At 46.7% G+C, this 26,995-nt stretch overlaps 1 protein-coding gene across 3 annotated transcripts in view; it reads right to left on the reverse strand.

Moving 5' to 3' along the window:
* Positions 1-2,912: 2,912 nt before the first annotated feature.
* Positions 2,913-26,995, reverse strand: part of GDPD5 (glycerophosphodiester phosphodiesterase domain containing 5) — a 106,438-nt gene continuing 82,355 nt past the window's right edge. For 2 of the 3 annotated variants that reach the window (XM_030264040.4, XM_072924101.1), the window contains exons 7-16: positions 26,242-26,335; positions 23,908-24,053; positions 18,331-18,413; positions 15,312-15,462; positions 14,672-14,890; positions 13,881-14,038; positions 11,952-12,099; positions 11,008-11,090; positions 6,446-6,558; positions 2,913-5,116 (exon numbers count right to left, since the gene is read on the reverse strand). In XM_030264040.4, coding sequence (XP_030119900.2) covers positions 5,001-5,116; positions 6,446-6,558; positions 11,008-11,090; positions 11,952-12,099; positions 13,881-14,038; positions 14,672-14,890; positions 15,312-15,462; positions 18,331-18,413; positions 23,908-24,053; positions 26,242-26,335 — 1,311 coding nt within the window. In that variant the 3' untranslated portion in view covers positions 2,913-5,000. Of the gene's footprint in view, positions 5,117-6,445; positions 6,559-9,822; positions 9,838-11,007; positions 11,091-11,951; positions 12,100-13,880; positions 14,039-14,671; positions 14,891-15,311; positions 15,463-18,330; positions 18,414-23,907; positions 24,054-26,241; positions 26,336-26,995 lie in introns of all 3 variants that reach the window. The other variant, XM_002190415.7, reaches the window with a different exon arrangement.

The following is a 26,995-nucleotide window of genomic DNA, read 5'->3' on the forward strand; positions in this document are numbered from 1 at the left end:
CTTTGTTTAGGCTGTCTGAGACTCAGCTACTAAATTAAAAAGCATCCATTACAGGCTGGTTTTTAGAGAGCTGATGAGTTAATGAATCACCTGCTGAAGACACCTCATTCTCCTGAGTGCCTGCAGCTGCCTCCTGGATAAAATGCGAACCCTAAACACCTGGGGCGAGTTTCAGTTGCATAAATATCCAGCCCTCAGTATATTTCAGCTTTTTGCTCCTTGCAAGGGCGGTTTGGAGCTGGCAGATCACGTAGGACTGGTACATCCACACATCTCTGAAGCTGCAGGTAGGAACCCAAATTATGTGGGCAGGGAATGTGTCTTTGGTAAATTTGGTGTTTAAAAAGGTTGCCAAAATAATGCAGGAGCTTCTTTCCTTAGTGAAATCTGAAAAGGTGCAAGGTATAATTTGTTTCCTGCTGGGATTCTTCTAGGCTGACCTGAAAGGAAAAGCTTAAGGATTAAGAGGGCATTTAATTTTCTGTACTGCCTGGATTTCTCCATCCCACCTTTCTGCGTCTTTTTTCTTACATTTTTTATTCCTGCTGTGATTAGTTTTTATTTCTTACTTTTTTTCTTACTCCTGTACCTTTCCTACAGCTTCATTTCAGGATCCACCTCAACTTCTTCACTCGCTTCTGATTTCAACTCACTTCTACTTATTTTCTCTCTTATTTGGGTGCCAAGGATCTAAATGATACACAAAAAGAAACCAAACATATCGTATTGTAGAACTACATTTTCCTTGATGTCTGTGGGCAAACCCCCCCCCCCCAAATACTTCATAGAATCATCACAGAATCATACCATGGTTTGGATTAAAAGGGACCTCAAATATTGAATTCTGAGGTTGGTGGTGCTGGCTTTTGTGCAGGAGCAATCCTGGGATGTATTGAATTTTGGAGGTGGAATTGAGCTGAGGAGGAAGGCGCAGAACCCCGGGGTGTGGTGCCAGGGGAAAGCATCACCCTCCTCTTGCTTCTGTCCTGGCACAAATTTGGTGACTGAAAGTGGGTGACATTTAGCACATTTAGCTGAGCGCCAGAGCGCGACTGGACAGCAGCTCAGGACCTGCAAGGACACGGTGACTGTCGCTTGGCTGTGTGTAATGCAAATTAAAAGTTCCCCAACGTAACGGGCAAGGTCCGAGCGAGCCTCTCTGTCCTGGCGATTTATCTGTGCCAGCTGCAGCTCAGCAATTTTCAGTTTAGATGGATTGCAAAGGCGTGATGAGGAGGCTGAGAGGGAAAAGTGCACAGCAGCGTTTGTTTGGTGCCTTTATAGGCAGCAGGGGAACGCCAAAGCTGGCTTTTTGTTCTACAACTTTTTTTTTTTTTAATTACTTTAATTTATTGAGAGCACATGCTGGACGTTTTAAGGTTGGAAAAGTGGAAAAAAGTGAGGTGCACAGCCCCGGGGTGTGGTGTGCCCATGGAAGGCAGCAAGGCAAAAGGGAAATGGAGCATCTGTGTGCGTGTCCTGGCGCGTTTTTGTGTGCCAGACTCCCGAGCATCCCAAGTGCTGGCGCATGGCTGGAAAGGAAAGAAAATTGTCATTTGATTGCGGGGTGAATAGAGGTTTGCAAATATAAGGGTTATATTTGCCAACGTTTTGTCCTCGTTTGTAAGATGTAGCTGGAAATTTTTCAAGTTATCACTTGTCAGGGGGAAGGTCAGCAACAGCTTTCCGCGCTGGCACATTTTCCTCGTCGGGTTTTTTGCTGGAAACGGTTTGGTTTAGCTTGAGACTCCGCCATCCCGGGAACGTTTGGCTACCTGTAGCTGAGAAGGGAAATACCCAGCGCAGCGTTTGTGGTTCACACGGGGGCGGCGCACACCAGCAGTGGATTTGTATCTCAGTAGCTTTGCCATGGGAAGAGCGGCTGGAAGTTGAAGGTTTGGCACTGAAAAAACCACAATTCCCGTTCTGCACCGCGGGAGCATCGCTCCGGGACTGGGGGGTCGGGTCCGGTCCTGCCGCTGGCTCCTGGGCGGGGTGCGGGTCCCGAGCCACCGGGACCGGGATTGGGATCGGGATCGGGAACCGGGATTGGGATCACGGCCGGGATTGGGACCAGGACCGGGATCCGCCAAGCCCCTCGGGCGCCGCCTGGCGGACACAGCGCGGCGCTGCAGAGCAGCGACTGGGGCTTTAATAAATAAAATTTATTTATTTATTACACTATATTTTTACATATAATATATTATATATGATATATTATATAATATATAATTGTATATACTATATTGTATATATTACACGATATTATATAATTATATTATACTATATATATTACTATATTATATTATACTATATTATATAATTATATTATATATTATTATATTCTATTATACAGTATAATATAATTATATTATATTATACTATACACTATGCTAGATTTTTATTATATTATTATAATTTGTATATATTATATTTTTATTGTATTATATTTATAGATTTAATTTGTCATTGTTTATTCATATTTTAATTGTCATTATTTATTCACGTTGAGTATCTCAGTGAAGCCAAGAGATAAGGGATTTCCTGCCATGTGACCAACTTAACCCATCCCCAAGCCCCCCGAAATCATTTGGAGGTGTTTTTTGCAGATTAGGCAGGGAAGTATTTTTGAGAAAACCCCCAAATTAAACGATATGGGGTCTGAGGGGAAGAGAGGGGTTCTATGTTAAATTAAAAACGCATTCTGGAAAATTTAGTCTCTGGAACGTCTTGTATTCTCTCCCAGCCTGGCTTTTGTGTGATTTGCTCCTGATTCCAACTGCTCCCAGGGGATTGTCAACCTTTGGGGCTAAAACGAGCTGCCAGGTGCTGAGCAGGACAGAAAAGGGAAACCCTCCGGCTCAGGCAGTGGGAGCCTCTGTGTAGTGCCATAACACAAAACAACAACAGACTGGCAGGGGAATACTGACAGTTTATTTCACAGAGCATTGCAGAGTTGATTTTGATCTAGCTCTAGTTTCATCAAAAAAGTATCATCCTCTGCTTTTTTTCAAAAAAAAAAAAAAAAAGGTAGCAAATATTTAGGACAATAACAGTCAGTGCATTATGCATGAAATTTGGGTCTTGTTAAAAACAAAAAAAAAAAAAAAAGAAAAAAGTTAATTGTGAAAACAACTCTTTCTTGGTTTGCTTTTATCACTTCCAAGCTTTTAAGCACTTAACCTTTCAATAAAGTGATCTCCAAGGATAGAAACAGAACATGCAGGTGATCACCAACAGATGCTGAGGTTTAACAACATCTCTCACTTGGCAATGACAATCCACCAGGAATGGTTCAATACAGCACCACATCAAAGGGAGAAGCAACTTAGTTCTCAGAATACCTTCAAATCCACCAAAATCTTGCAGTTCTCCAGAACAAGACACGCTGTATTTCATGGACTTGAGAGGACCATGGAGAAGGACAGTGTTTGGGGAAGGTAAGAGGAGGGGCTCATTCCACTTACACTCACAAAAACCCAGGGAAGATGCAAAGGAATAAAGTCTTGATTTTAGGTGGTGCTTTCTAAAGCATTAAAATTCACATTGTCATTAGCAACGTGGGGTTTTCGTATAGTTAAGTTGGCCACTTTTGCCCCCAATTCTTAGACAATAAGCCCAAACTTCAGGGTTTCAAAATGCCACTGGATTTCAGCTTAAAAGGAGAGAGCAGTTCCAAAACAAAGAAGAAACTGCTCAGGGCTGTTTCTCTCGTGGCTTTGGGTGTGGAATATGATGTATATCAGCATCCCCAAGACTGCCTTCTCCTCTATTTTTTACCTTTTTTTTTTTTTTAAACTTTTAACCTCTGGTCTAAGATTTTAGGTTAAAGCCTTTTGCATTGGAAACCTGCTGATGGGAGCCTCTTCCTTCAGAGCCCGTCAGCATCTGCTGCAAGACCATCACTCCTTTGGAGGACACAAATGTGCAGCTATTAAAGATCCTGCTTTTACAGCAAGGAGCAAAGGTCTCCTTGCAGGAATAAATTAAATCCCAGGGCTGCTTTGCCTTCCAGACTATTTACAACTTCTTCACCCGTGGGCAACTCCTGGGCCCAGAGAGGGGGAAGCTCCCACTGCACCACCACCTCCTCTTCCAGAAGGGAAGCAAGGAGTGACTGCAAATGCCACATGGAGTGGCAGGCACTTCAGCCAGATCCCAGCAGTGGTGGTGCCCATGGCATTGCCTGGCACAAGCCACCCGGGCTCCCAGCAGAGCCCAGCTTGGGGAGAAGAGAGAAAAAAGGGGAAAAAAAATAGAAATCAAGAACTGCTGCCAGCAGAGACCAATCTACAGCCAATGCTCAGGATTTGTCTTCAAAACTCTGGCAGAACATTCCAAGAAGGCCATTCCCCATTGAGCATCCAGGCTTTGGGGAAGGAGGATGGGACAAGGAGCAGGTGCCCAAGTGACGGAGCCAGTGCAAGTCCTTCCCTGGCTCTGAACTTCAGCAGGGAAGGGCAGCAAGAATTTCTCTCCTAGGCAAACTTCTCTTCTCCCAACAGCCTCCTGTTGCATCAGAGCTACAATTTCATTGCCCAGGGAAAGGGGAACAGGGGTAAAACAAAAGAAACCATAACAAAATCAGCACTTCACAAGAACATCACAACATTCAGCTACACAGTCGCTGCACCAGGGGAAGGACTGGATTAGGGGAAGGGGGAGAAATGGGACACAGGTCCAACGTGTTGCTCCCAAAACTCCCCATGGGGACTCAGGCTCTCACATCAAGATTCAAAGAACTTCAGCCATAAGGTTGAAGATTTAATGAACACGGTATTTCCACTCATGCCCTGGAAAAATTACACTCAAAAAAAAAAAAAAAAAAAAAAAAAAAAAAAATTCGGATTTTCTACATATTTACAAAAACAAGCCCCCCAGCCTCACAACCAGGGAGCTGGAGCAGGCAGTGGTGGGGAGTGGGAGCGGGTTTCTGCCCGAGCAGCAGTTCCTCAGAGGTTGCCATGCCCCGGGAGGCAGGAGAGCAGGGCTCAGAGCCCTCAGCTGAGCCGCAGCTTGGCGGCCCGCGGGTCCGTGGGCGTCACCATCTCGTTGGCGTAGCCGTTCTCGGAGCAGAAGGACAGCTCGTCCGTGGGCTCCACACCGTTGTTGATCTCTGGGAAGGGCAGAGAAAGCAGGGAGGTGATCACAGGAGCTTCCCCCCTGGATAGGGAACTGAGGTGCTGAGCAGCAGCACGATCCCAGCACATGGCATCCCTCCGATCCCACAGGGAAATAGGAACGCTGCTCTCATTTACAACCAGTTCTGAACAAGATCTAGCTCCAGTTTGGAGCTCGGCTCTATGTTTCAGCCCTACAAAATCTGGGCACCGCCAGAGGCAGAGCCGGATCCCCTCTGCCATCCCCCTACACCTGATGTCATCGTCACAGGCTGGGCAAGTCACCTGTGGGAGAGTGGTACAAATACCTGAACCTGGAAAGGACTGGCTCCTCCAGTCACTGGTTTCACTGGGAAAAACCTGCACCCATATTTTTAATGGTGAAACATCCACCCTAAGGAGGAATAGTTGTTTCAGAGGCACAAAACTTCAATCTGCACCCCCCACCCCCAAGGGATTTTATGTCTGGGATGTTTTATGTCTAGGACATGTTAGAGAAGCTTAATTCTGCTGTGCCAAGCTGTTTTCCTTGTCTGGACTCCCTGGATTTATATATGATTTTCACCACCTCTGGCTGGCATTTCACACAATAAGCAAAGTTGCCTTTTTGCTCTGTCTGTGCCCAGAGCACTAAACCCTGATCCCTGCTGGGCATCTCCAGACCCTAAATACAAAAAAAAAAGAAAACCCATAACAAAGCTCAGAGGGTGGGGGGATTATATTCACATTCCTTCAAAGGTGAGCTTTCCAGCTTCATGCACCACGTTTAACCTTTTAAAGCTAAACATTTCCATCTTTGCTCACAGTTTTGCTATCTTTTTTTAGAGGTGGCATGTGATGGACACATTACCAATGTGTTCCAACAGAAATAAACACTGGGAGGAGCACAAGGATATCAGGAATGCCACAACCTCGAATGCCACTGAATTCCAGGTCTACCCCAACCTCATCACCATATTTGTGGTCACATGTGCCATTATTAGTGGGTTTTATGGCCTTTGACAATGGCGAGTGAAGATGTGGGACAGTGTGAGATGGGATAACCTGGGAAGCTAAATGCAAGATTTCTGAGCTTATCAGTGCTGGGATGTGCCACAGAATCACAGAACAGTTTGGGCTGGAAAGGACCTTCAGGACCATCCCATTCACAAAAACAAGCCCTCCAGCCTCACAACCAGGGCTCACAATCCACAACCCCCACGAGTGCAGCGCAGCAAGGTCAGTCCAGTCCCCTGACCCACAGGGGAAACGAGCCCTGAATCCAGAGCAGCTCCTCCCTCAGTGGGGTGACAGCTGAGGGAGGCACCCAGCAGCCCCATCCCTACCTGAGAAGATCAGCTTCTCCTTCATGATCTTGACATCCTGGCTGGAGCGGCGCACGGCAGCGCTGAGCATGATCTGCTCTGGGTTGTAGGTCCTGATGCTTCCCAGGCGCCACCTGCAAGACAGGAACAGGATTTCAGGGACAGGAGACACAGGAGAGAGCAGTGCAAGAGACCCTTTGCTCCCTTGCACAACCCCACGTGGTAGGAGGATGTTCAGAGATGAGTGACCTCAGACATCTTTAAGCACCTTGAGCGCCCTAATTGTACCCGGGAATTAGACCCATGGATTCACAAATCCATTAATTAATTTCCACAAAGGGCTGCAGCTGTCTCACAGCCCTCTCCAGTTGTGCAAAGGAGGCAGAGGTGTTTAAACTTTTAGAGGGAACAGAATAAGAGAACCAGCCAAGTAAAAAACCTACAAATTTTCCCTCACCGAGTGCCATGGTTAGGCTTGTGGGAGAAGAGAGCACAGAGACAATTTAAAGTTTAAAACCTGAGACACAGCAAGGAAATGGCCTCAGATTGTGCCAGGGGAGGTTTACATTTTGTATAGGAAATATTCCTTTCCCAAAAGGGCTCTCCAGCCCTGGCACAGCTGCCCAGGGCAGTGGTGGAGTGCCCATCTTAGGAGGGATTTAACAGCCACATGGATGTGGCACTTGGGGACACTGAGAGCAGCCCTGAGGCAGACCCTCATCAGGAGGGGAAGGTGGGCTGCTGGAATAGGGGAAAACACGGCTTGGTGGGCTCAGCCAAGGCAGCTGTTCCCAAGATCCCACCACAAGGGGATGATGTTTAGGCCAGGCTTATGACAGCCCACACCCCACTGAGCCATTAGCACTCTCCCTGCCAGAGCCAGGGATGCCCTAAAACTATTTGATAAAGAAACAGCAGGGATTTAGGGTGGCTTACGAGGTTTCTGATCTGCTGGCACCATCTAGTGGCTCACCCACACAAGAGAAGGTGATCACAACACCTTCTTTTCAATTTCTAAGCCCCTAGCCAGCCCCAGGAGCAGAAGATTTGAGGAGTCCACAAATCTACAGCCTGGGTCAACGGCATCAGCCTGACAAATCAACATCCACAAAGGAGGTTCTGCAATTTTTTCCCCAGGTAAAAGTAGCTGGTATCAGTTTTGTAGGGTTTCCACCCCCTTCCCAAGTCCCAGTGCTTGACAGTGGGTGATCTGAATCAGGTTTTGACCAGGGTACAGATGAAGGCTACACAGAAAAGAAGGGGTGGGAAGGCAACACAACACAACTCACAGACCCATGGACAGAAGCAATGTAGAGGAAGCACAAGGAGGCAAAAACATTGAAGTATAAAACAAATAAATTTTTGTCTCTTCTATCATCATTATCTAAACTGAGCCACTCTGACCTGGAAGAACATATTTTTGCTTTAGTATCCCCTGCAGGCAGATTCCACTAAGACCAATGTGACTGCAAGATCTCACAGGATAAGACCCTCCTTAAACTCTAAATCAGCACCAAAACACATTGATACGAGTCTTTTCTTTGCCCACCACACCAGGATTTTCAGCATCAAGTCACTCTGTGGCCAAAAGTGACCTCTTAACCCACAGACCCCAGCTATCCCAAGGAGGACACAAGTCATTCTGAGGCACAGAGAGCCCAGCCTCAAACATGTGCAGGGCCCAAAGGCTTTTCTCCTCCTGCCAAGAGGAGCAAGCACTGCCCTGGGCTCTTCACCTCCCGTGGTGGCTGTGGGCAGACCCAGGGTGGTAAAACACACACAAGGAGATGATGGCTCCTCTCATAGGGAAGCACTGCTCCCTGAGCCAGGGAAGAGGGTCACCCCATCTCTCAGGGGTGCTTTGAAATACCCTCTCGGAGGAGCCACCAGCACATTCAACCAGGATGCAGCTCCAACCAACGCCACGTGACACACTCTGTGCTGTGCTCAGAAGCCTCGGGGTCTCCAAAAAGCTGGTTGAATAGAAAAGAGCACCTCTCCTACCCCCTTGGACTCTGTTGTGATGGACCAGGTTTGGGACAGCAGCGTGCAAAAAGGCCAGAGAGACAGCAGGAAGGTCCTGTTCTGGGAGGCTGGCGTCAGAGCAGACCAGACGGACACGGGGTGGGAACAGACTAAAAAATACTGGGACAACAACACAGAGACAGCATACACCGGGTTAGGGCCATGGCCAGACCCTGGGGCGGGAGGGGAGATGCTCAATGCCATGGAACAGGGACAGGTGGGACAGGGACAGGTCGAGGGAAAAAATGGGGTTGATCGGCACTGAGGTGGTAAGATGGAGCAAGCACACAGCCAAGCCAGCTGCAGAATCCCCCTCCTGTGCCTGTCCTGCCTAAAGCCTGCCTTCTTCTCATCCACGAGCAAGGGGGAGGTGAGGAGAGGAGACCCCCGACCTCCCTGCACCCACAGGAGGGCTCAGCCCAGCCCTGCAGCCAGGCCCTGCTCTGGGGAGATGCCACGAGGCCAGAACACCAAAGCACGTCATGGGCACCTGCAGGGGCTGAGCCCACCCCGAGGCAGTGGTGGGCAGAGGGAGGGGGCAACCAAACCCTCAGGAATGCAAGCCCATGGCAAGAGCAGGAGCAATGGAGAAGGGAACACGGGAGGAGCTGGGGCCGAGGGGGGAGGCGGAGAAGGCTTTAGTGCAGACAAGTGCCAGAGCTTCCCTCCAAAGGGGTGGGAATCACTGGGGAGGGAAGGGACAAAACAAGGAGAAATCTGGGATTCTGACTGATGGAACTTCAAATCCAGAGCTCCAGCCTCAGTTCCCTCCCCTGCTCTTTGTTTTCACACTATTTCCAGCTCCACAGTGATGCAACTCGGGAAGATCCCAATTGATGAGCCAAACCTTTCCAGTTATTAGCCCCATTAATTCAGAGAATTAATTAGAGGAGTGCTACTTTCTATAAATGAATAGATTCTATGATTTTCTTTGGGATAGACATTTGGTCTCAAACATTTCTGCTAGACACACAAAGGAAGGGGATATTTTGCATGGGATTATTTCCGCAGAGAAAGCATTACATCCTCTGGGAATTATAATTACAGTGGAATTACTCCCCAATTACAGTGTACCCTGGGACCTCAGAACTGGGCTGTTTTAAAAGGCACTGACTTAGATCATTGCAACAGAAGATCAGATTGCCTTCTAAACATCCCTGGCTTCAGCATCAGACTTCCCTGGTGCTCATGGCTACAGACTATGTCATGTTCACACCCTTACGGTCCCCTCCTGAAGCCAGATGTTGGAAAGCATCAGAAAAGCTGCATCCTGCCCTGACCATCTGCAGTGAAGCCATAGCAGAGAGGGAGAAAGAAAGAGAGAAAGGAAGGTTGAATGAAAAAGAGAAAGAGGAGGAAAGCACCAGAATTACCTGATCATGTGATAGCTGTGAGATGCCAGAATGCAGCAGAGAGAGAAAGAGGAGGAACATGCACAACAGTCAGAGCAGTAAGAAAATAAACAAGGCAAAGAGGCAAAAAAAGGTTAGTTAGAAGTCATCACAGTTGGTATTTCCCCTCTGGAGAGGCTGCCACGATCCTGTCACTGGGGCTGGAGCAGAAGAGCAGGAGCAGTCCCTACCATGGCTGAGGAGAGAGAAGCCATGCAGAGGACAGAGCACGAGCACATCGAAGCAGTGCCTCTGCTCCCACCCACCCCCTCATCCTTGCATGAAGGAAGCAGCTCTGGTTTGCCCCCAAAAGGACTTGGGTGAAAAAACCAAAACAACCAAACCAAAACCAACCACACACACCAAAAAAAATCAACCATGACGCTGAAGGCCAAATGCCAAGCCCCATTCCCCAGAGCTGAATCACATCAGCAGGTGGTAGTTGGGCAATTCTGCTCTGATTTGGTTTTGACATATCCTCAACCCTGCCAGCAGCTCTTTCATGTGGTGGAGAAACTGCAACATCAGGGAAAGTGGTCTGTCCTGCACAAGGCTCCTGGAAAAGCAAGCTCTTTGCTGCAGAAAAGTCCAATTTCTGGAGTAGAGCTTCTCCTTTCTAACTAAGCAGCTGATTTGATTTGCAGTATCATAACATTTCCCACAGTAACTCCCTGCCTATGGCAGGGGTGTTGGAACTAAATCATCTTTAAGGTCCCTTCCAACCCAAACCATTCCATAATTCTGTAATATTTCTACATCCAAACAGGAACAAACTGATTTGAGAAAACTGTAACATGTTCTTTTTGAACACTGTAATGGTGAAATCTCAAAATCCCTCTCCTTTTCTTCCTTTAAAGCACTGTAATGTCTTTCTCAACATCCATTTCCCTAAAGTATTTACAGTTTCTCTTCCACATATTTTAGGAGCAAAAGCAAGGCATCTGACACTACTAATTAGTGATCTCTCTTTCTTAAAAACTGCATCCAATTCTCCATCCCATCTTGGGAGTGGAATTATTGTTTGCAAGGATTTTTTAATGAGTATTTCCCCTGCTATTGCAATTCAAGAACTGAGGCTCAGGGTACTCCTTTCTCCCATCTCCACCCGACAATTTGGACAAAAACACAGGTCACAAACACACACGAGCAGAGCTGTAACAAACTTACTTCTGGAATATAAAAACTCCTACAATTACAAGAAATGAAATGAGATCAGACGTGATCCAGATTAGGTGGTACTCGTCTGGAGGCTGCAAGACAGAAAACAGGAGCAGACCTTAAACATTTGGGTTTATGCAATCACAGGGAGACCACACATGGCTGCAGTTACCACCGAGGAGCAAGAAAAGCACAGAGCTGCAGGGGTTATGTATAAATCACAATATTTATGACCTTCCTAATGCCAGGCTGTCATCCAAAACTATCAGGGAAAACTGCAAACAGGAACAATTTGAAACTCTCCCTCTTTTTTGTGTGCTCAGAGCTCTCTGGGCTGAAAGTTTCCTATCTCAGCTGAACCTCAGGGTGAGGGCAAGATGCTGTTCGGCAATTCAAGTCTGGGGGAAAACAGGGAAATATATCCATGTAGGGTCTATTTTAAGTGCAGATGGGACCTTTTAGGCACAGCCCCATGCTGTAAATGTGATTTCTGTCCTTGCAGGCACTGGTAGTTGCCAATCTAAGTGGTCATCACACCAGCTGAACCATCATCACTGGGTCTCTGCTTATTCTTGTCCAGCAATAGGGTAGCCAGAGGTAAAACCTGTCCTCAATTTGAGATTCAGAACAGGCAAAAAACTCATTTTACAACTTGGCCAAGACACAGAGGCCTGCTTTGCTGGTTCACCTGTGTGCCTGCAACTCTTAACAGCTGCTCAGCACTGCAAAGGTGTTCTTCCAGGGAATGCAATGCAATCTTTAAGGATCCCACCCAAACCGACGGGACTGTGCAAGACCAACATCAATTCATTAACATCTCAGGGCTCAGCTGGACAGAGGGTGGAAAACCATCAAGCCCAAGCAAACCTCCCTGGAGTATCTCTCACCTCCACACCCACCCACTGCATTTCCTCCTGCCAGAGGCTCCCAGCCCCTCCCAGGGTGGTGCTTACCATGAGCCAGATGGGGAAAGGCACCTTGCGGAGGAGGTGGGAGCTGTCGGAGGTGACCGAGGGGACGCCGGCGCACCAGAGGATGGAGAACAGCCAGGGCTCGTTCACTGTGTACAGGTTCACACTCAGGTTGGCCACAGCATAGTCCCTGCCAAGGCACACACAGGGTGACATGCAGGACCTCACCAAACCTCCTCTCTTGCCATCAGCCACAGCTAGGTTCATTTGGTTTGAATTGTGGGGAAGTAAAAGTTTTCAGCAGGACGTGGGCACCCTGTGAGCAGCCTAAGGGCACTGCAGGCCAATGGTTTGATCCTGACAGCTTTCCTCACCTCTTGGCTGCTGCCTGGCACAGGCCACTGACCATCTCAGACGCTTCCCCAGCAATGATGGACGTGGTGTGTTTCTGGAACAACCATCTCATCATGCTGATGCAAAATTAGCATCTGCCTCAGACGCATGTAACATTTCTGGGGCAATCTGCTTAATTAAACACTGACAGACTTATCTCCAAAATCACCTCCTACAACTTCCATGCCCTTGGTTTGGGGACAATTGCAGAGTTATAGCTTCCAGTCTCCTGAGATCATTTCCAAGCAGCTAAAATTGGCAGCTGGGGTCCAGGAGCAGCCAGCAGCAAACCAAGCACTGGCAATTACCTGGTACCCAGATAATTCACAAAAATCACTCTATTTCCTCATCTGCGAAGGAGAAGCATCAACAATCCCCCTCACACGGGCAGCACAGATTAACCCCTGCAATTTAACACTGGCAAAACACTTTGAGGTGGAAGGTCACACAGTGCAAGACATTGACATCTCCCAGCTCACAACAGGAACAAGGTGCTCCAAAGGGGTTCTCAAGGGCAGGGGTGGTTGCAGCAATATTGCATCCAGGTGCTGGATTTGGGGAGAACTGTGTTAAACCAGGGCTGCAGCAACACCTCACTGGGCACCACAGTGTTCAAGAATCATTCAGGAGACACCTCTTATTTTGGAGACAGCTCAGGTGGGGTTGATGGGAGATTGGGGCTGGTAAAGTGGGATAGATGAGTGAGTGGACACAGAGCTCTCTCCATGGGACAGAGCAAACAGAAGGAAAAATAAACAGGGATTACCCTGCAGGTAAAGCACAACCTTGGTTTTAAGGGTGAGGAGCTGGACTGCCTGCTGGCAGCCATGCAAGGACACTCCATGGATCACCCCAAACCGGGCCACGTTCTCAAACAGCTGCAGGCTCAGCTCTTCCCTACTTCAGCTCTAACATGCAGCCAGTCAGCTCCTTTGGAGATATTTCTCTTCTGCAAACCTGTTTAATTTAAATTTTAAAAACCAGAAAAGCCCTACTAGAAACAATCTGCCCTCACTGGGAAAGGGGGCAAAGCTGGGAGCTAAAACACCACACAGTTCATATACAGGCTCAGGCAGGACAAGAACCCCTTGCTGTGCCAGGGTCATCAGAGAAGAGCTGATCAATCTAAATAGATGATACAGGACAGGAGTTTCTCTTTCTGCAAAGAGAAATTTCTGAAAGCATATCCAGACGTTGGGCTAATCAAAATTCCGTGCTAGCAGCTCTGGAGCAGACAAAGGGAAGCAAAGGGCAGCTGCTAATGAGGATGAAGCAGAACTCAGAGGGAACTCAGTGTGAAAGGCCTTTACTTTTTTCCACAACTGTGTGTGCAATAAGAATCAGCCAATTCATACATTTGTATTTCAAAGAGGCTCATCATATCCCGAGACAGCACGTACAGATGTCAGAGGCAGCTGTGCACTCCCAGAAACAGCCCGGATTCCCAGTGATGGGTAGGGAAAAGCTTGCACAGCTCAAGCTTTCAAGAGCAAATCCATCTGGAAAGATGCCCCTGTGCAGGCAGACAGGCTGGGGTGCCCAGGAAAGGATGCTGAGGGCTCTGACAGAGGGCAGTACCTGACATCCTCGTTGGTGACCTTGGTGTACCGCAGGTTGAGCTTCACGATGCCCTTCTCCCTCAGGTGCTCTGCGTCCAGCTTGAGGCCAGAAGTCTGCTGGAAACCAGGAGCAACCTGCCTGACCAGCTGCCTCTCCGTGTCTGGCAGCCACATCACCTGTGGGGGAGCGAGACAGGGCACAGGGTATGACAAATGTGGCTCTCAAATCTGGCAACGTGCCAGCCCAGGGCATGGAATTCCCTGAGCTCACACCAGGATTCCAAAGCACGTCAAATCGACAGCTCATGCTCAGCTGCAAGAGGTAAAGTGGGTCACTGAATCACAGAGTGGTTTGGGTAGAAAGGGACCTTTAAAGTCATCTCATTCCAACCCCTTGCCATTCCAACACCTTCCTCTAACTCCAAGCCCCAACCAGCCTGGTCTTAATAACTCAGTGACACTTATCTACCAAAGCATCAGAGCAGCACAGAAGCAGCCACCTGCATTTTCAATAGGGAACCAAAGACCTGAGGGAGAAATCCCACTTCACATCCCCACATCTACATTTGAACGATTTTTCTCTTGCCCTTCTCCTCCATCTCTGTTGTGGCCTTAGTGGGGGCTTTAAAAAAAAGAGGGAGAACCAGTTTCCTTATACCCAGAGAGAAAGAACCTCTGCTGAGCTGTACCAGGTGCTCCATTCCAACCTCTGTGCCCAGCACAACTTCCAGTGATGCCCCACTGGAGACACACAAGTGGAAACCATAAAGAAACCTAGTTTGGAGATATCCCCAACCCCAAAGAACTCACAGCCTGCTGCTGAATCCCCGATGCCAGGATGGTTTCCAGGGTGATGTTGATGTAAGTGCTGTAGTAGGGATGAGCTGCTGGCAGGTCCTGGAAGTTCAGGATGAGGGATGTGTTGTCCTTGATCACCTCCAGCATTTCTTCCAGCTTGCAGACTGACTGGTTGGCAGCCTCCAAGTAGTCAGCCCTTGAGAGAGAGCCCGCTGTCCAGAAAGGGTCATTCTGCAAGCAAAACAAATCCCAGGATTACTGCTACAAACCATCCCAGACTCCCCCAGTGCAAAGACTTTCTTACTTTTTCTTTGTGGAGATGATTGTCCCAAAATAAAATGTGAAAGAAGGGGAACAGTGGACAACATGCTGTTTTTTCTCGTTTTTTATAATCATATTTAAAAAAGTGATTATAACTGGGGGCCTTGATGTTCATTGTGGTGTCAGCCAGGCTTGAGGCCCTTTTTTCCAGAAGAGGCACAGAAAAACAACATGGCTTAGACCAAGCCTAAGTTTAGGAGAGACAGAACTAAACATGCTCCATGCATACTTAGTCCAGCTGCACCACTCCACCAAGGAGATGGATCCACACCTTTCACCCTCAAAGGGGACCTGGGCAGGGGCTGTGATCCCATGGCTCCATGACACCCACCTGCAGGAACCACTCTCCAGCGTTGAGCTTTTGCAGGTCAGTCCAGTTAAACATGGAGGAGTGCTCGTAGGCCCGCTCTGGAAACACCTCCTCCACATTGGTTGTTCTCCTGAGAGTCTTGTCATGCATCAGAAAGGGCACCCCATCATAGCTGCAAACACAGACCCTGTCACAGGTGGAGGAGAGAAATTCCCCTTCCCACTCCAGCCTCTCTCACATCAAAATTCTTGGGAAGGTCTCAACCAGCCTAGAAAAATCCCCAGCATCCTCAAGAGGAAAATCTCTCTTGGGCACCTGCTGGGTGTTGGCAGTCATTCCTGCACTGACACAACACTGTCCATGCCTCATCAACTTCTTCTCATTAGCCCCTCAAAAATTTAAAACTCAGGTGGCTTCAACAAGAACACCTACCCTGAATATTCATCAAAGCTTCTGCAGCTCCCAAAACTATCAGAGGCTTCCCTGGATGCACAGACACACACAAAACTCTCCACAGCAGATCAGGAGGGGAATTTTCAAAGCCTCTCACTCTACATGTGAACATCCGGCTTTCAGCAAGATGCAAGGCTTCCAAACTACCAAAAATGCTCTGAAATTGCCTTCTCCAATTGAAAACTGGTTTCATGCCCACATGAGTTAAGTTCATGCTTAAAAAAAAGAAAAAAAAAACCCAAAAACCCACACACCTCTCAGATGAAACTAAGCAGCCAAATGTATGCCCTGGGGCTTTTAAGTCATCTGGATATTACAGAATAATGGTTCTGAAAAGCATAAAAAACTCTTTAAACTTTCTTCCACTCCATTTTCTGTGACCAGATCAGTGGTGAAACACAGGGTAGTGATAGTTTTTATCAAAAGCAAGGGAACAGTTGTCTGCACCCAGGAATCAGGACAAACCCAGGGCAGCCACTCTGGTAGCAATGACATTTTCCAAAGCAAGGAGCCCATGTTCCTAACAGGAGACTCAGAAAAAGTCTGAAAGCAGGATGAGGTGAAATAACAAATCCCATTTGAATTAGGAGACATCCCAGAGGGAAAATGAAACCCAGTTTTAGAGGATGGAGCAAATGTTGCCTCAGCTTTACCACTGCCCTCAGAAGTCCCTTCTCACAAAGGTCACTGGCATCTTTATTTGCTATTTCTGGCCTGTGCTGTGCCAACTCCTTCCCCCAGCCCAAAGCAACCTGCTGACATGGCAATCCCACACTGCTGCAGTCAAAGGGTTTAATAAATACAGTTAAAAATAAAATTTAAAAAAAAAATGCTAAGCAACTGCAGAATGAAGAGTGTGGAATGTTTAAAAGTGCCAGGAACTCGAGTTTAACATCTCACAGAAGAGCAGAGCACTGCTAAGCCTTAACCACAGCACAGAAATCCTATAGGCCACTTGACATTTGCTCCCTCCTTTCCAATCCTTCCCTCCCAGCAGCACCCAGGGCTAACCACAGGGTCTTGGCAGGCCCAGGTTTGAAGCAGTAATTCAGAGACAGCAATCAGAGACAGCTTTAGAAGCAGAGATGTGCGAGGGGGTGGGAGAGAGAGAGAGGAACAGGCAGCAATTCTGGGCTCCTGCTGCTTGGAGCAAAGCTGGCTTGGGTTGGGTTTTTCCAACTGGTTTGGGATGTAGGGTGGGTGTGGAGCAGGATGTGATGGCTCTGAGTGCGTGTCCAAGCTGCCCACCCATGCTGGTACGTGTCTAGAAGAACATGGAAATATTCCAGGAGGGATGGACCCATCCAGCCACAGGAACAAAGAGCATTTTTCCAAAGGATAAGGACAGCAAGGGGTGTTGAGCTGCAAACCCTCCCTGAGGGTGCTGCCAGCTGCACCAATATCCCACTTCTCAGTCTGAAAGTCAATGGAATTCTCTTTTTCTGAAGGCACTTGAGTCTCTTGGAGAAGGCACAGGAAATTGGGCCATCAAGGGCATTATTTAAGCCTGGAGTGCTCCTCTGGGATGACTGATGAGTGGCAATGGGGAAGGATCTTGGAGCTTTTCCAGCTCTCCTCCTCCCAAAGCCCACCTTTCTCCTTGGCCAGTGTTAATAGATTCAGCCACGTGAGCCAAGTGCTCATCTGGGAGCTGGCCACTCAATACTTGTCCCCTCAGAGCAGCTGATAAACTCATTTTGGGAAAAACAAGAATTGTATAACATACATCCTAATTCATACTCCATCCTTCCACAGTGACCTTCCACTCACCAGTGGGAAGAAATTCCTTCAGTTTTTAAATAGTTTTCTCTCAAAAAAAATTATATGAAGTAAAAAGAAAGTGACTAAAAATAAAACTTCGTTCTCCTAGGATCTGTCCATCAACACAAATCTCCAAAGCAGTCAGGGAAAAAAATAAAACACCTTCTTTGAGTCTTTCTTGTGTTTCTAAGTGGTACTGGGAGAAACTGGGAGCAGGAATATTAAGGAATATTAAGGAACTTCCAAACTCCTTGAACAGAGCACAGCTCTGGAAATAACCCCCTCTAAATTCTAATTGGTCTTGTCCACTCAGCTTGACATTTGCCAGCAAGCAACGACTTTCTGACAGTCACCAGGTTCCTCCTTTCTTAATTTTAATGCCAGAGGAAGAGGAGAAGGAAGGGCTTCCTCCTGGTGTATTCCTGGGATGGTATGTCAAGGTTGGTGAAAACTCTCCTGTGCAACAAAGTCAAATTGGAATCTCTGCTCTGTCTGCACCTGGGGTATCCCAGCAGCTGTCACATTTAAGCAGCTCTGGCTGTGTTTTACTGGAATGAAACAGGCCCGAGGATAAACTACAGCCTTCTTGCAAATGAAGACAACAAAGAGATCCAGGTTCCCTCATTTGGATAAGTCTACCTTTCACCATCACCTCAGTGAAATAATCAGCAGCATCTGACAGAGACAGACAGCAGTTACTGCAGGAACTCTCAAGGACAGCCCTTCCCAGTGGGAAAAAGCTGCAGTGACCAGACACTGGATATGCTGGACCATTCCTGGCTTGGATTATCCCCAGGCAGCCCCAGAGCAGCCAGCACTGACCCACCTCAATACCACATCAGCCTGCACTCCATACACCTTCTGCTCCACTGCCTTCTGGAAGGACATCAGAGTGTTCTCTGGTGCTAGCTGTCAGGAAAACATAAAAAAAAAAAAAAAAAAGAAATGAGAGATCAATAGCATGAGGGAAGTTTACAAAGCACTGTCAGCGAGGATGCTGGGAGAAGGGTTGGGAGATATCAGGCACCCAAAATATTATTACTCCATATCTATCTGTGCCTGAAAATTCCTGTCTCTTCCATACCACAGAGAACAACTAGACCAAACATTCTGTAAGATACACTTTACTCCCACTTCTACTCACTCCATAAAGTCATCTATTAGTCTCAAAATTAGAGAGTTTCTCTAATAACAAATGTTCTGCTTAGTTTTACCATCAATTTAAAAAAATAGCCTTAAGCCTAGAAAATTTATCCCTGTGGCTATCAGAGAAGGACTCAGATTTTATTTGAAGTTTCTCTCTGTTGAATGGAGCAGATGGTAACAGAATTAGGATTTGTTTAAAATAAAAATGGTATAAAGACAAATACTTTGCTGTTCTACAAAAGCAGTACAGTGTAGCTACTCCCAAAACACCCATGAAACAACAGGCAGACCAGAAAAAAAAATATTGACAACTACAGAAGGAAAACCTGGCAGGTTTTCTGCACTGAATAACATCAAAATAAGGTTATTTTTGAAACATAAATTACTTTTTTCCCCCTTTTTTTTTTAGGTTTAGAGCACCTGTAACACCCTGTTTTTCCACCACCAGGATCAGTTCCATCAGGACACAATGAGCATTCACATCCTGCAAAGGGGAATAATTAGGGACAAAGGCCCAATTGCACCATTCAAGCAAGATATAACAATAAAATAATGAAAATAAATAAAAAAACTTGCTTAAGCACTTGGAGTGGTTGTAAGAGACATTTGTTTTTTCTGATCACTTCACAGGCTCAGGTCAGCAAAGTTCTGGGGTAAAATAATCAGAGCAAATGTCACCCCAACTGATTTATTAAAAAAAATATGGATATTGATCTAGTGCCGATATCCAACTGTGATGGACAAATCCTCTCGAACAGTTTTAAGTTAGAAAGTGTATGTTTATTGTGTGTGGGATAGCTCCCAAATACACACCGCAGCTTCCAGGTGATTACAGAGTCTTTTTATCCATACAAGTATTGAATACCCAAAATACAAATACATATTCATCATTTTGGTACCTCAATTCCTCGCTTCATATGCTAATAATTTCAAAAGCCATTCAGCATGCGTGGTTTGTTCCTTGAAATGGGTCGGTGGTCCTTTTCATGGGGAGGGGTCCCAAAATGAGGAAGTCAATGAAGTCTTCCTCGTTCTGACCTTTCTACCTTTTTGATGCAAATATGACAAATGAACTCTTGGTAGAACTCCCATTCCTTGTCTTCCATTGGTTTCATGACAGAGGAGGCCCACAATTGGCTTATGTTCCTAAAAGCTATTTGTCAGTTTGTGTATTCTTCATTATAAACCATTGTGCTGACAAGCAATCAATTATTAGTTAACTACTAACTCTTAACTTCATCAAGGCCTACTCATTCATTTTAATTAACTCTAGTAAGGCTTATCTCTAACTAAAATCTTAGTTCCTCTAAAGTCTCTAATTTCCTTAAAATTTACATTTCACAACCTTCACCCAGCTCCAGTATCTCAGCACAGAATTCCTCTGGCCCCAGCCACACATCAGTACAAGTTCATTTTTATGTTTGCTCAACAAAGGCAGCACAGAGCCACATTATCTTCCTAAAGCAGCTCCCAGCCAAAGCCAGACTTGTTTAGGCCGGGACAGAGGCGACACCCCCGGCGTGCAGCTGGGTCACCCAAGGTTGGGCTTCAAGAGGAGCTCTCCTCACATCCCCAGAGCTGTCAGCAGAGAGCAGCAGCCACCAGGAGCTGGAGAATGGAGCCAGACTGGCTCCCATCGCCTCGCCTTGGATGAAACCTGCAGCCCAGGTTTCTGCAGGGGAACCCTGCAATCATCCTCTCCCTGCACATCAATGTTCACACTCCTAAAAAAACCTCCCATCCAAACCAGGCTGGGAGAGCAGGGGGTGCTCAGCCTGGAGAAGAGCAGACTCTGGAGAATCTCAGCTTAAAATGGGCTCTGAGGAGACCTCACTGCAGCCTTGCAGTACTTAAAGGGGGATTGGAAAAAAGGAGAGCACATTTTACACAGACAGGACACAGGGAATGGCTTCCCACTGCCAGAAAACAGGGCTATATAGGATATTGGGAAGGAATTCTTCCCTGTGAGGGAGGTAAGGCCCTGGCACAGGGTGCCCAGAGCAGCTGTGGATGCCCCTGGATCCCTGGCAGTGCCCAAGGCCAGGCTGGACAGGGCTTGGAGCAGCCTGGGATAAGGAAGGTGTCCCTGCCCATTCCAGAGCAGAGGAACGAGATGAGCTTTAAGGTCCCTTCCAACTCAAACCATCCTGTGATTCTGGGATTAGAGCCATTCAGGCAAAGACAGACTCACCTCCCTGTGAGCAGGTGGTGAGTCCCCAGTCTGTCACCCTGACATAAATAATTGCCTCTCCCAGCGAGTCCATCCAAACCTGCCCTCTGCAGCTGCTGAACCTCTGCACAAACCACGGACACCCATCACATAACTCAGCAAAGGTCAACCAGAAAGCCAGGAAAGTAAATTTAACCTTTTCCACCCAGATCAGAGGCTGCCTATCCCAAGAGATGGCACCACTCTGGAGGCAGGATTGCTCTGTACCAGGGGTTTATAAAGGCTGAAATGTGAGGGCTTTTGTGAGAAAGGAAAATCTGAGATACAGGAATTTCCATCCTTCCAGCCTGTCTATTCCTCCAAGAAGGAGGGAGCTGAAGCCCCAGATTAAGCATGTTTAAGGCAAAGATGCATCCAAGTGGGGTAGCTGCTGTTACAGGAATTAATTGTTGAGATTAATGTTATTTTTTTAAAAAGGCTTTACAGCCAAGCTGCAGTAACTAAAAAAAAAAAAAAAAAAAGCACAATCTTTCTGCTTGTATTTCTCTCTGTATCTCTCCAGGTATTTTTAAGGGATACCTGCTTGGTACAATATATTCAGGCATACTATGTCTAAAACATAAATCCAGGTTTATAACAAGGGATACAACCAATTCCTTAAGGGAAAGAAACCTTGGGGCACAAAGCAACGATTTCCAAACCCCCTCTCTTTTATAAACCATGCCCAGGTACTGAGAGCCAGACAGACCCAGCTCAGTATTTCTAAAAGCTCTCCCTCTTCTCTGTGCTTGGTTTGAGAGACTCATCCCCTGCAAAAATCAGGCTACTATTCATTTCCTCCTGCTGCAGCAACACAGCAAGTAATTTCTAGAAAATCACCACAAATGAACTAATTTTGGTTATTTTTGTACTTAGAAATCCATTGCAGATGCTTTCAAACAGAGACAGGAGCTTTGGGGACCTTCCTTAAAGAAGATTATGAAACTGTATTAGAGCAGCACAACCTGGCTGCAGCTGGACATCACCACATTTGTGTTTTTCCCTTGATTAGTCAGGCCTTAAAAAAGAAACTCATGGCAACATTTGGTGAGGAGGATGATGAAGAAGCCTGGACAGAAGAACCAAATTTTATTCCAAATTAATTGCAGCCACTGCAAATCTCTGGCTGGTCTAGGGGAAATAGGGGAAAATGTCCCTGGCCTTGGAAAGGGGCTGGAACAAGGTGGTTTTGAAGGTCCCTTTCAGCCCAAACCATTCTGGGATTCTATGATTATGCACTAAAGGATCTGATCTTTTGCTTCATCAACAAGATTTAAGGATAGTTTCTTGCCCTTTCGGAAATATAGCCATCATTTTCATTTTTTTTTCTTCTTTATCTCTCCAGTATTAATCTCCTTGTGTGCCATGAATTGGACAAAAAAACCCCACAAGGCAGGATTAAAGTGGTACCTAAGAAATGGAATTTTCTGTTGTGTAAAACTATGTCCTTTGGAAGTTCTCTATGTGGGGCTTAGTGTGGGATCTGCCAGGCCATTGGATTTCAGTGTCCCAGCATGCCAGGTGAGTAACATGCCACGGCAACAGTTCTGTTTAAAGCATAAAATAAAATGTGTCTTTAATCCTGTATTTTAGAGAGCATCCATCACTAACCCTGCCCATGGCAGGGGCTCACAACTCCATGGTCTTCAAGGTCCCTTCCCACCCAAACCATTCTGGGATTATGTGAACCAAATTTTCAGTAAACTTCTCAACCTGACTGAAAGGAAGTGAAACAGCACAAAACAAACCAGAAAAAAAACACCACCAACAACAAAACAAAAAAACCACCAGCCCTACAATGGACAAGAGGATAAACTTATAAGCAAAAGCCATTAGGGATTTAATTACTAGATGCAGGAGATGAGACCTCATTATTGTACTGCCCACACAAGAAAGCTAAAGCTTGATTTAATGAAAGAGGACTTGACCTGACACAGATTTATTTCCCAGACAAGCTCTTCTCCTGTTCTGGCAGAAGATGTTCATTGTGAGGGTTTGCTGCTATCAATCAGGCCAGCAGCCTGGTTAACTGCTCTTATTTTTAATATGTAAAGAAGCTGTGCAGCAAAGCAAGTGCTTCTTGATTTCACCTGCACAAGCAGCACAAACCAAGGCTCTTTAGAAGCCTGAAGGAAAAAAAGCCACCCCAACAGATAGTGGCAATGTTTGGGTACCTAAGAGAAGATGAAGGGAAGGATTCCACAATTCTATGAAAACCAGAAGTCAAAAGAATGCAGTGGCACAAAGCAGCCTGAACTGCCATTCTGTCTGTACCTCAAACACCTGGGGTGTCACTTGGCTCTGGGCTCAAGCCCTGCTTTACATCCACAGCAATCCCAGGCAGGAGGAGTGCCTCCAAGCTGTATCAGCTGTACCCATTCCCTGGGGGCTGCCAGGCCCAGCAGCACAGGGGCACTACTTGTCGGAATCTGAGGTATTGATGATTCCGAGATTGTAGAAAGTCTCTGTCTTTCAGCCCCGCTGCCAAAGAAGAAGCCATAATTCGTCTGTGCTGGTTTCAAGGTTGTTTATTCTGTTTATCTCTAACATGTTCTGCTGCCCTGCCGCAGGTCTGTCCTGCAGGGCAGCGTGTGGGGCTCTGCCCTCAGTGGGATGTTACAAACATTATATACCAGAAACTACCTGTGCTATATTTACAATAAAGTGCCAATATCTGTCACCTACGTTGAACAGTGTGTCCCCAGCCTAAACCAGTAGAAAAATGCCAACACTACAGTGAAACATGGAGGGCATGAAGAAGGAGAAAAAGGACAAGACACACCCAATTTCCTCCATCTTGTCCCCTTTGGACCCCTAATCTAGAAACCTAAAATTTTACTTTTGCACCCATGCCACACTTAATTATTACTCATATCAAACACTCAGAGCTTGTAATTCATCCTGTAAGATTGAAAACTCTTTTCCATGGACAGAGATCACAGACAGTGTCTCTGGGGTCTCTGTCCAGGGGGGTTCCTAACCCCCTGCCAGGGTCCCAGACCTTCCAGGGCAGCCAGAGGGAAGCTCTGGATTCCCACAACTACTCACCATGGGTGCCCCACGGTGCCCCAGGATGGCTGGCTTAGGTCCGAGGGCCGCCTTCTCCATGATGCAGGGGGAGGAGATGGCCAGGGGGACGAGGTAAAGTGCAACTACAACTGCCAGGTACGCAGTGAACATCAGCATCTGGGAAGCTGGGATGGAGAGAGAGACAAAGAGATGCTGAAAAGGCTGCCCCTGACCTCCTCACAGCACAGGAGCAAAGGGAAGACTCCTCTGTCTTCCTCTAGAGGAGAGACTGATTTCCTGTCAGTGCCTCCAGCAAGAGAGCAGAGCTCTGTGTTTAAGGAAAAACAAAAACAAAAAAAATCAGGTCCTGAAAGTGGTTTTCACTTCATTTTGTATTGTGGAAACAACAATTCAAGTGAATTGCTTAAATCCCCAGGAATGTAGCTCAAAACATTGTTGGCATTTCCACCCTTTGGGTGGGACAGCACCAAATTTTGCCCTGCCTGACAGGAGAAATCGTTCACCAGTCAAACATAGCCAAAAATAAGCAATGTCACCACATCAGGGCATTTAAAGTTTATACTGGTGGCTCACCAGCACCACCCACTTCAGCCAGTGCAAAGCCACTTCAGCTGCTTCTGCCTTGAGATTTGCATCAGAAAAATGCAATAATGCTTTACTGAGCAAGCTGGAGATGTTTAAATAAATCCCTGGGCTGTGACAGAGCCAGATGAGCAGTACTGCTTCCCATACCACCCGAATTCCATCTATCAGTGACTTCCCACCAAGCCCAGACTCCCTGGGAACCTCTGGAAGGTGCTGACAGAGCAACAGAACCACTCCCTGTGCCCCACAGATGTGTGTTCCTTACAAAAAACAACAGGCACCTTTGAACTCCTAAGATATCTGGAGCCACTTGACATCACAGATGTTACAGCAGAAAACTTGATTTTCAAAATGTTTTAAATTACTATTTATTTTGCAAACTCATTAAGGCTTTGGAACTCAAGGGATAACCTCAAAAAAAAAAAAAAAAAAAAAGTAAAAAAACCCACCAAAAATCACCCAAACCGCCCCCCCCCCCCAAAAAAAAACCCCAAACCAAACCCCTTAAAACAAATAGTTGCAATGGATGCCAGCTAGAGAAGGCAGTGTTTTTTTATTTTTAGGCCCAGCTCTGCTCCTGGCCACAGCTGATCTGGTTTCACTCATAAACAGGCTCCTTTTTGCTTCCAGCATCTAATAGGCTCGTTCACACATGTTCCCACAAGGCAGAAAGTGACTCTAGGAACTCTGCCAGGGGTTTTTTCCTCCTCCCTGGCAGAGATGTCAATCACTCAGGGAGCACTCCAGGAACTCAGTGGCACCTTGCTAAGGGACCTCATGCTGTGTCTTGCACCTCAAAGGAGTCCCCAGCACCCAAACCTCTGGGCAGACACAGAATGTGATCTTGACCCAGCTCCTGCTCACCCAGGGGCACCCACACGCCAACCAGGCTCTGAAAATTCAGTTTAACCAGAGCAAAAAAAACCCATAAAAATTGCTCAGAAAAAAAAAAAAAATCGGAAATGCCACAAAGAAATGGCAAGAATAGGCTTGCACCAAGGCCTGCAGCTGCTCCTGATGTTTCCAAAAGATTGGAATCCTATTTTCCATTAAAAGTGACTATAGGTTCTTAAAGATATTTTGGATTTTTTTCTTCTGTTTCTAACACTACCATGCCTGCACCAATAAGCCTGTAAACTCTTCCAGGTAAGATAAATTCCATAAGTCAAATGAGTCTGAAATGATCAAGAGATACCACTGTTTTTTCTTAAAAACAAACAAAACAATCCAGGAACAGAAAGAGAGAAAAAGAGAGAAGCTCTTTCCTGGCTTATTAAAAAATAAAAATTTTAAAAAATGAAAAGGAAAAAAGAGAAACAAGGGGGAAAAGAGAAACAAGGGGGAAAAGAGAAACAAGGGGGAAAAGAGAAACAAGGGGGAAAAGAGAAACGGGGGGGAAAGAGAGAAACAAGGGGGAAAAGAGAGAAACAAGGGGGGAAAAGAGAGAAACAAGGGGCAAGAAAGAGAAACAAGGGGTGGAAAAAGAGAAATAAGGGGGGAAAAGAGAGAAAGAAGCGGGGGAAAAGAGAGAAAGAAGGGGGGGAAAGAGAGAAACAAGGCGGGGGGAAGAGAGAAACAAGGAGGTAAAAAAGAAACAAGGGGGGAAAAAGAGAGAAATAAGGGGGGGGGGAAGATAAACAAGGGGGGGAAAAGAGAAACAAGGAGGTAAAAGAGAAACAAGGGGGGAAAAAAGAGAAGCAAGGGGGGGAAATGAGCCCCAAGAGGAGCAGGCACTGCTCGCCCTGCAGGGACACAGGAGATACTCACTGGCTTTCTCTGTCCGTGCAAACTGCCCTGCCACCAACCACGACAGTGCTGTGACAGCTGCCAGGGCTCCTATATGCAAGAAAGGGGCTGTGGCCTGTGGGGCACAAGAACAGGAGAGGGAAATATGTTTAAAAACACCCCAGCACCTGGAAAATTTGTTGGTTTTGCAGGTTCTCTTGTGGCCATTGTTTCTTCCAAGTCCTGCTGTTGCCTCTGGCATTTAGGCTGCTATTAAGGGAAAGGAGGAAAGCTCTAACCTTCTATTAGGGGACTTTCTCCCCCAGTTAAACAGATATTTGGGAAAAGGGCTGCTGGAGGGTGTCCAGAGGAGGCCACAGAGCTGCTGCAAGTGCTGGAGTCCCTCTGCTCTGGAGCAAGAGGGAAGAGCTGGGGGTGCTGACCTGGAAAAGGCTCCAGGGACAACTTATTGTGGCCTTTTAGGGGGTCTGTAAGAAAATGTGGACAGCTTTTATTAGGGTCAGCTGCCACAGGACATGAGGGAATGGTTTTAAACAGGAATAGTCTAGGTTCAGACTAAATATAAAGAAAAAAAATCAGGATAAGGGTGGTGAGGCCCTGGCACAGGGTGCCCAGAGAAGCTGGGACTGTCCCTGGATCCCTGGAAATATCCAAGGCCAGGCTGGACAGGGTTTAGAGCAACATGGGCTAGTGGAAGGTGTCCCTGCTCATGGCAGGGGATGGCACTGGATGGAGTTTAAGGTCTCTTCCCACTCAAATTCTTCTGGAATTCTCT

Source organism: Taeniopygia guttata, chromosome 1, assembly GCF_048771995.1.
Source record: "Taeniopygia guttata chromosome 1, bTaeGut7.mat, whole genome shotgun sequence".
Classification (NCBI taxonomy): domain Eukaryota; kingdom Metazoa; phylum Chordata; class Aves; order Passeriformes; family Estrildidae; genus Taeniopygia; species Taeniopygia guttata.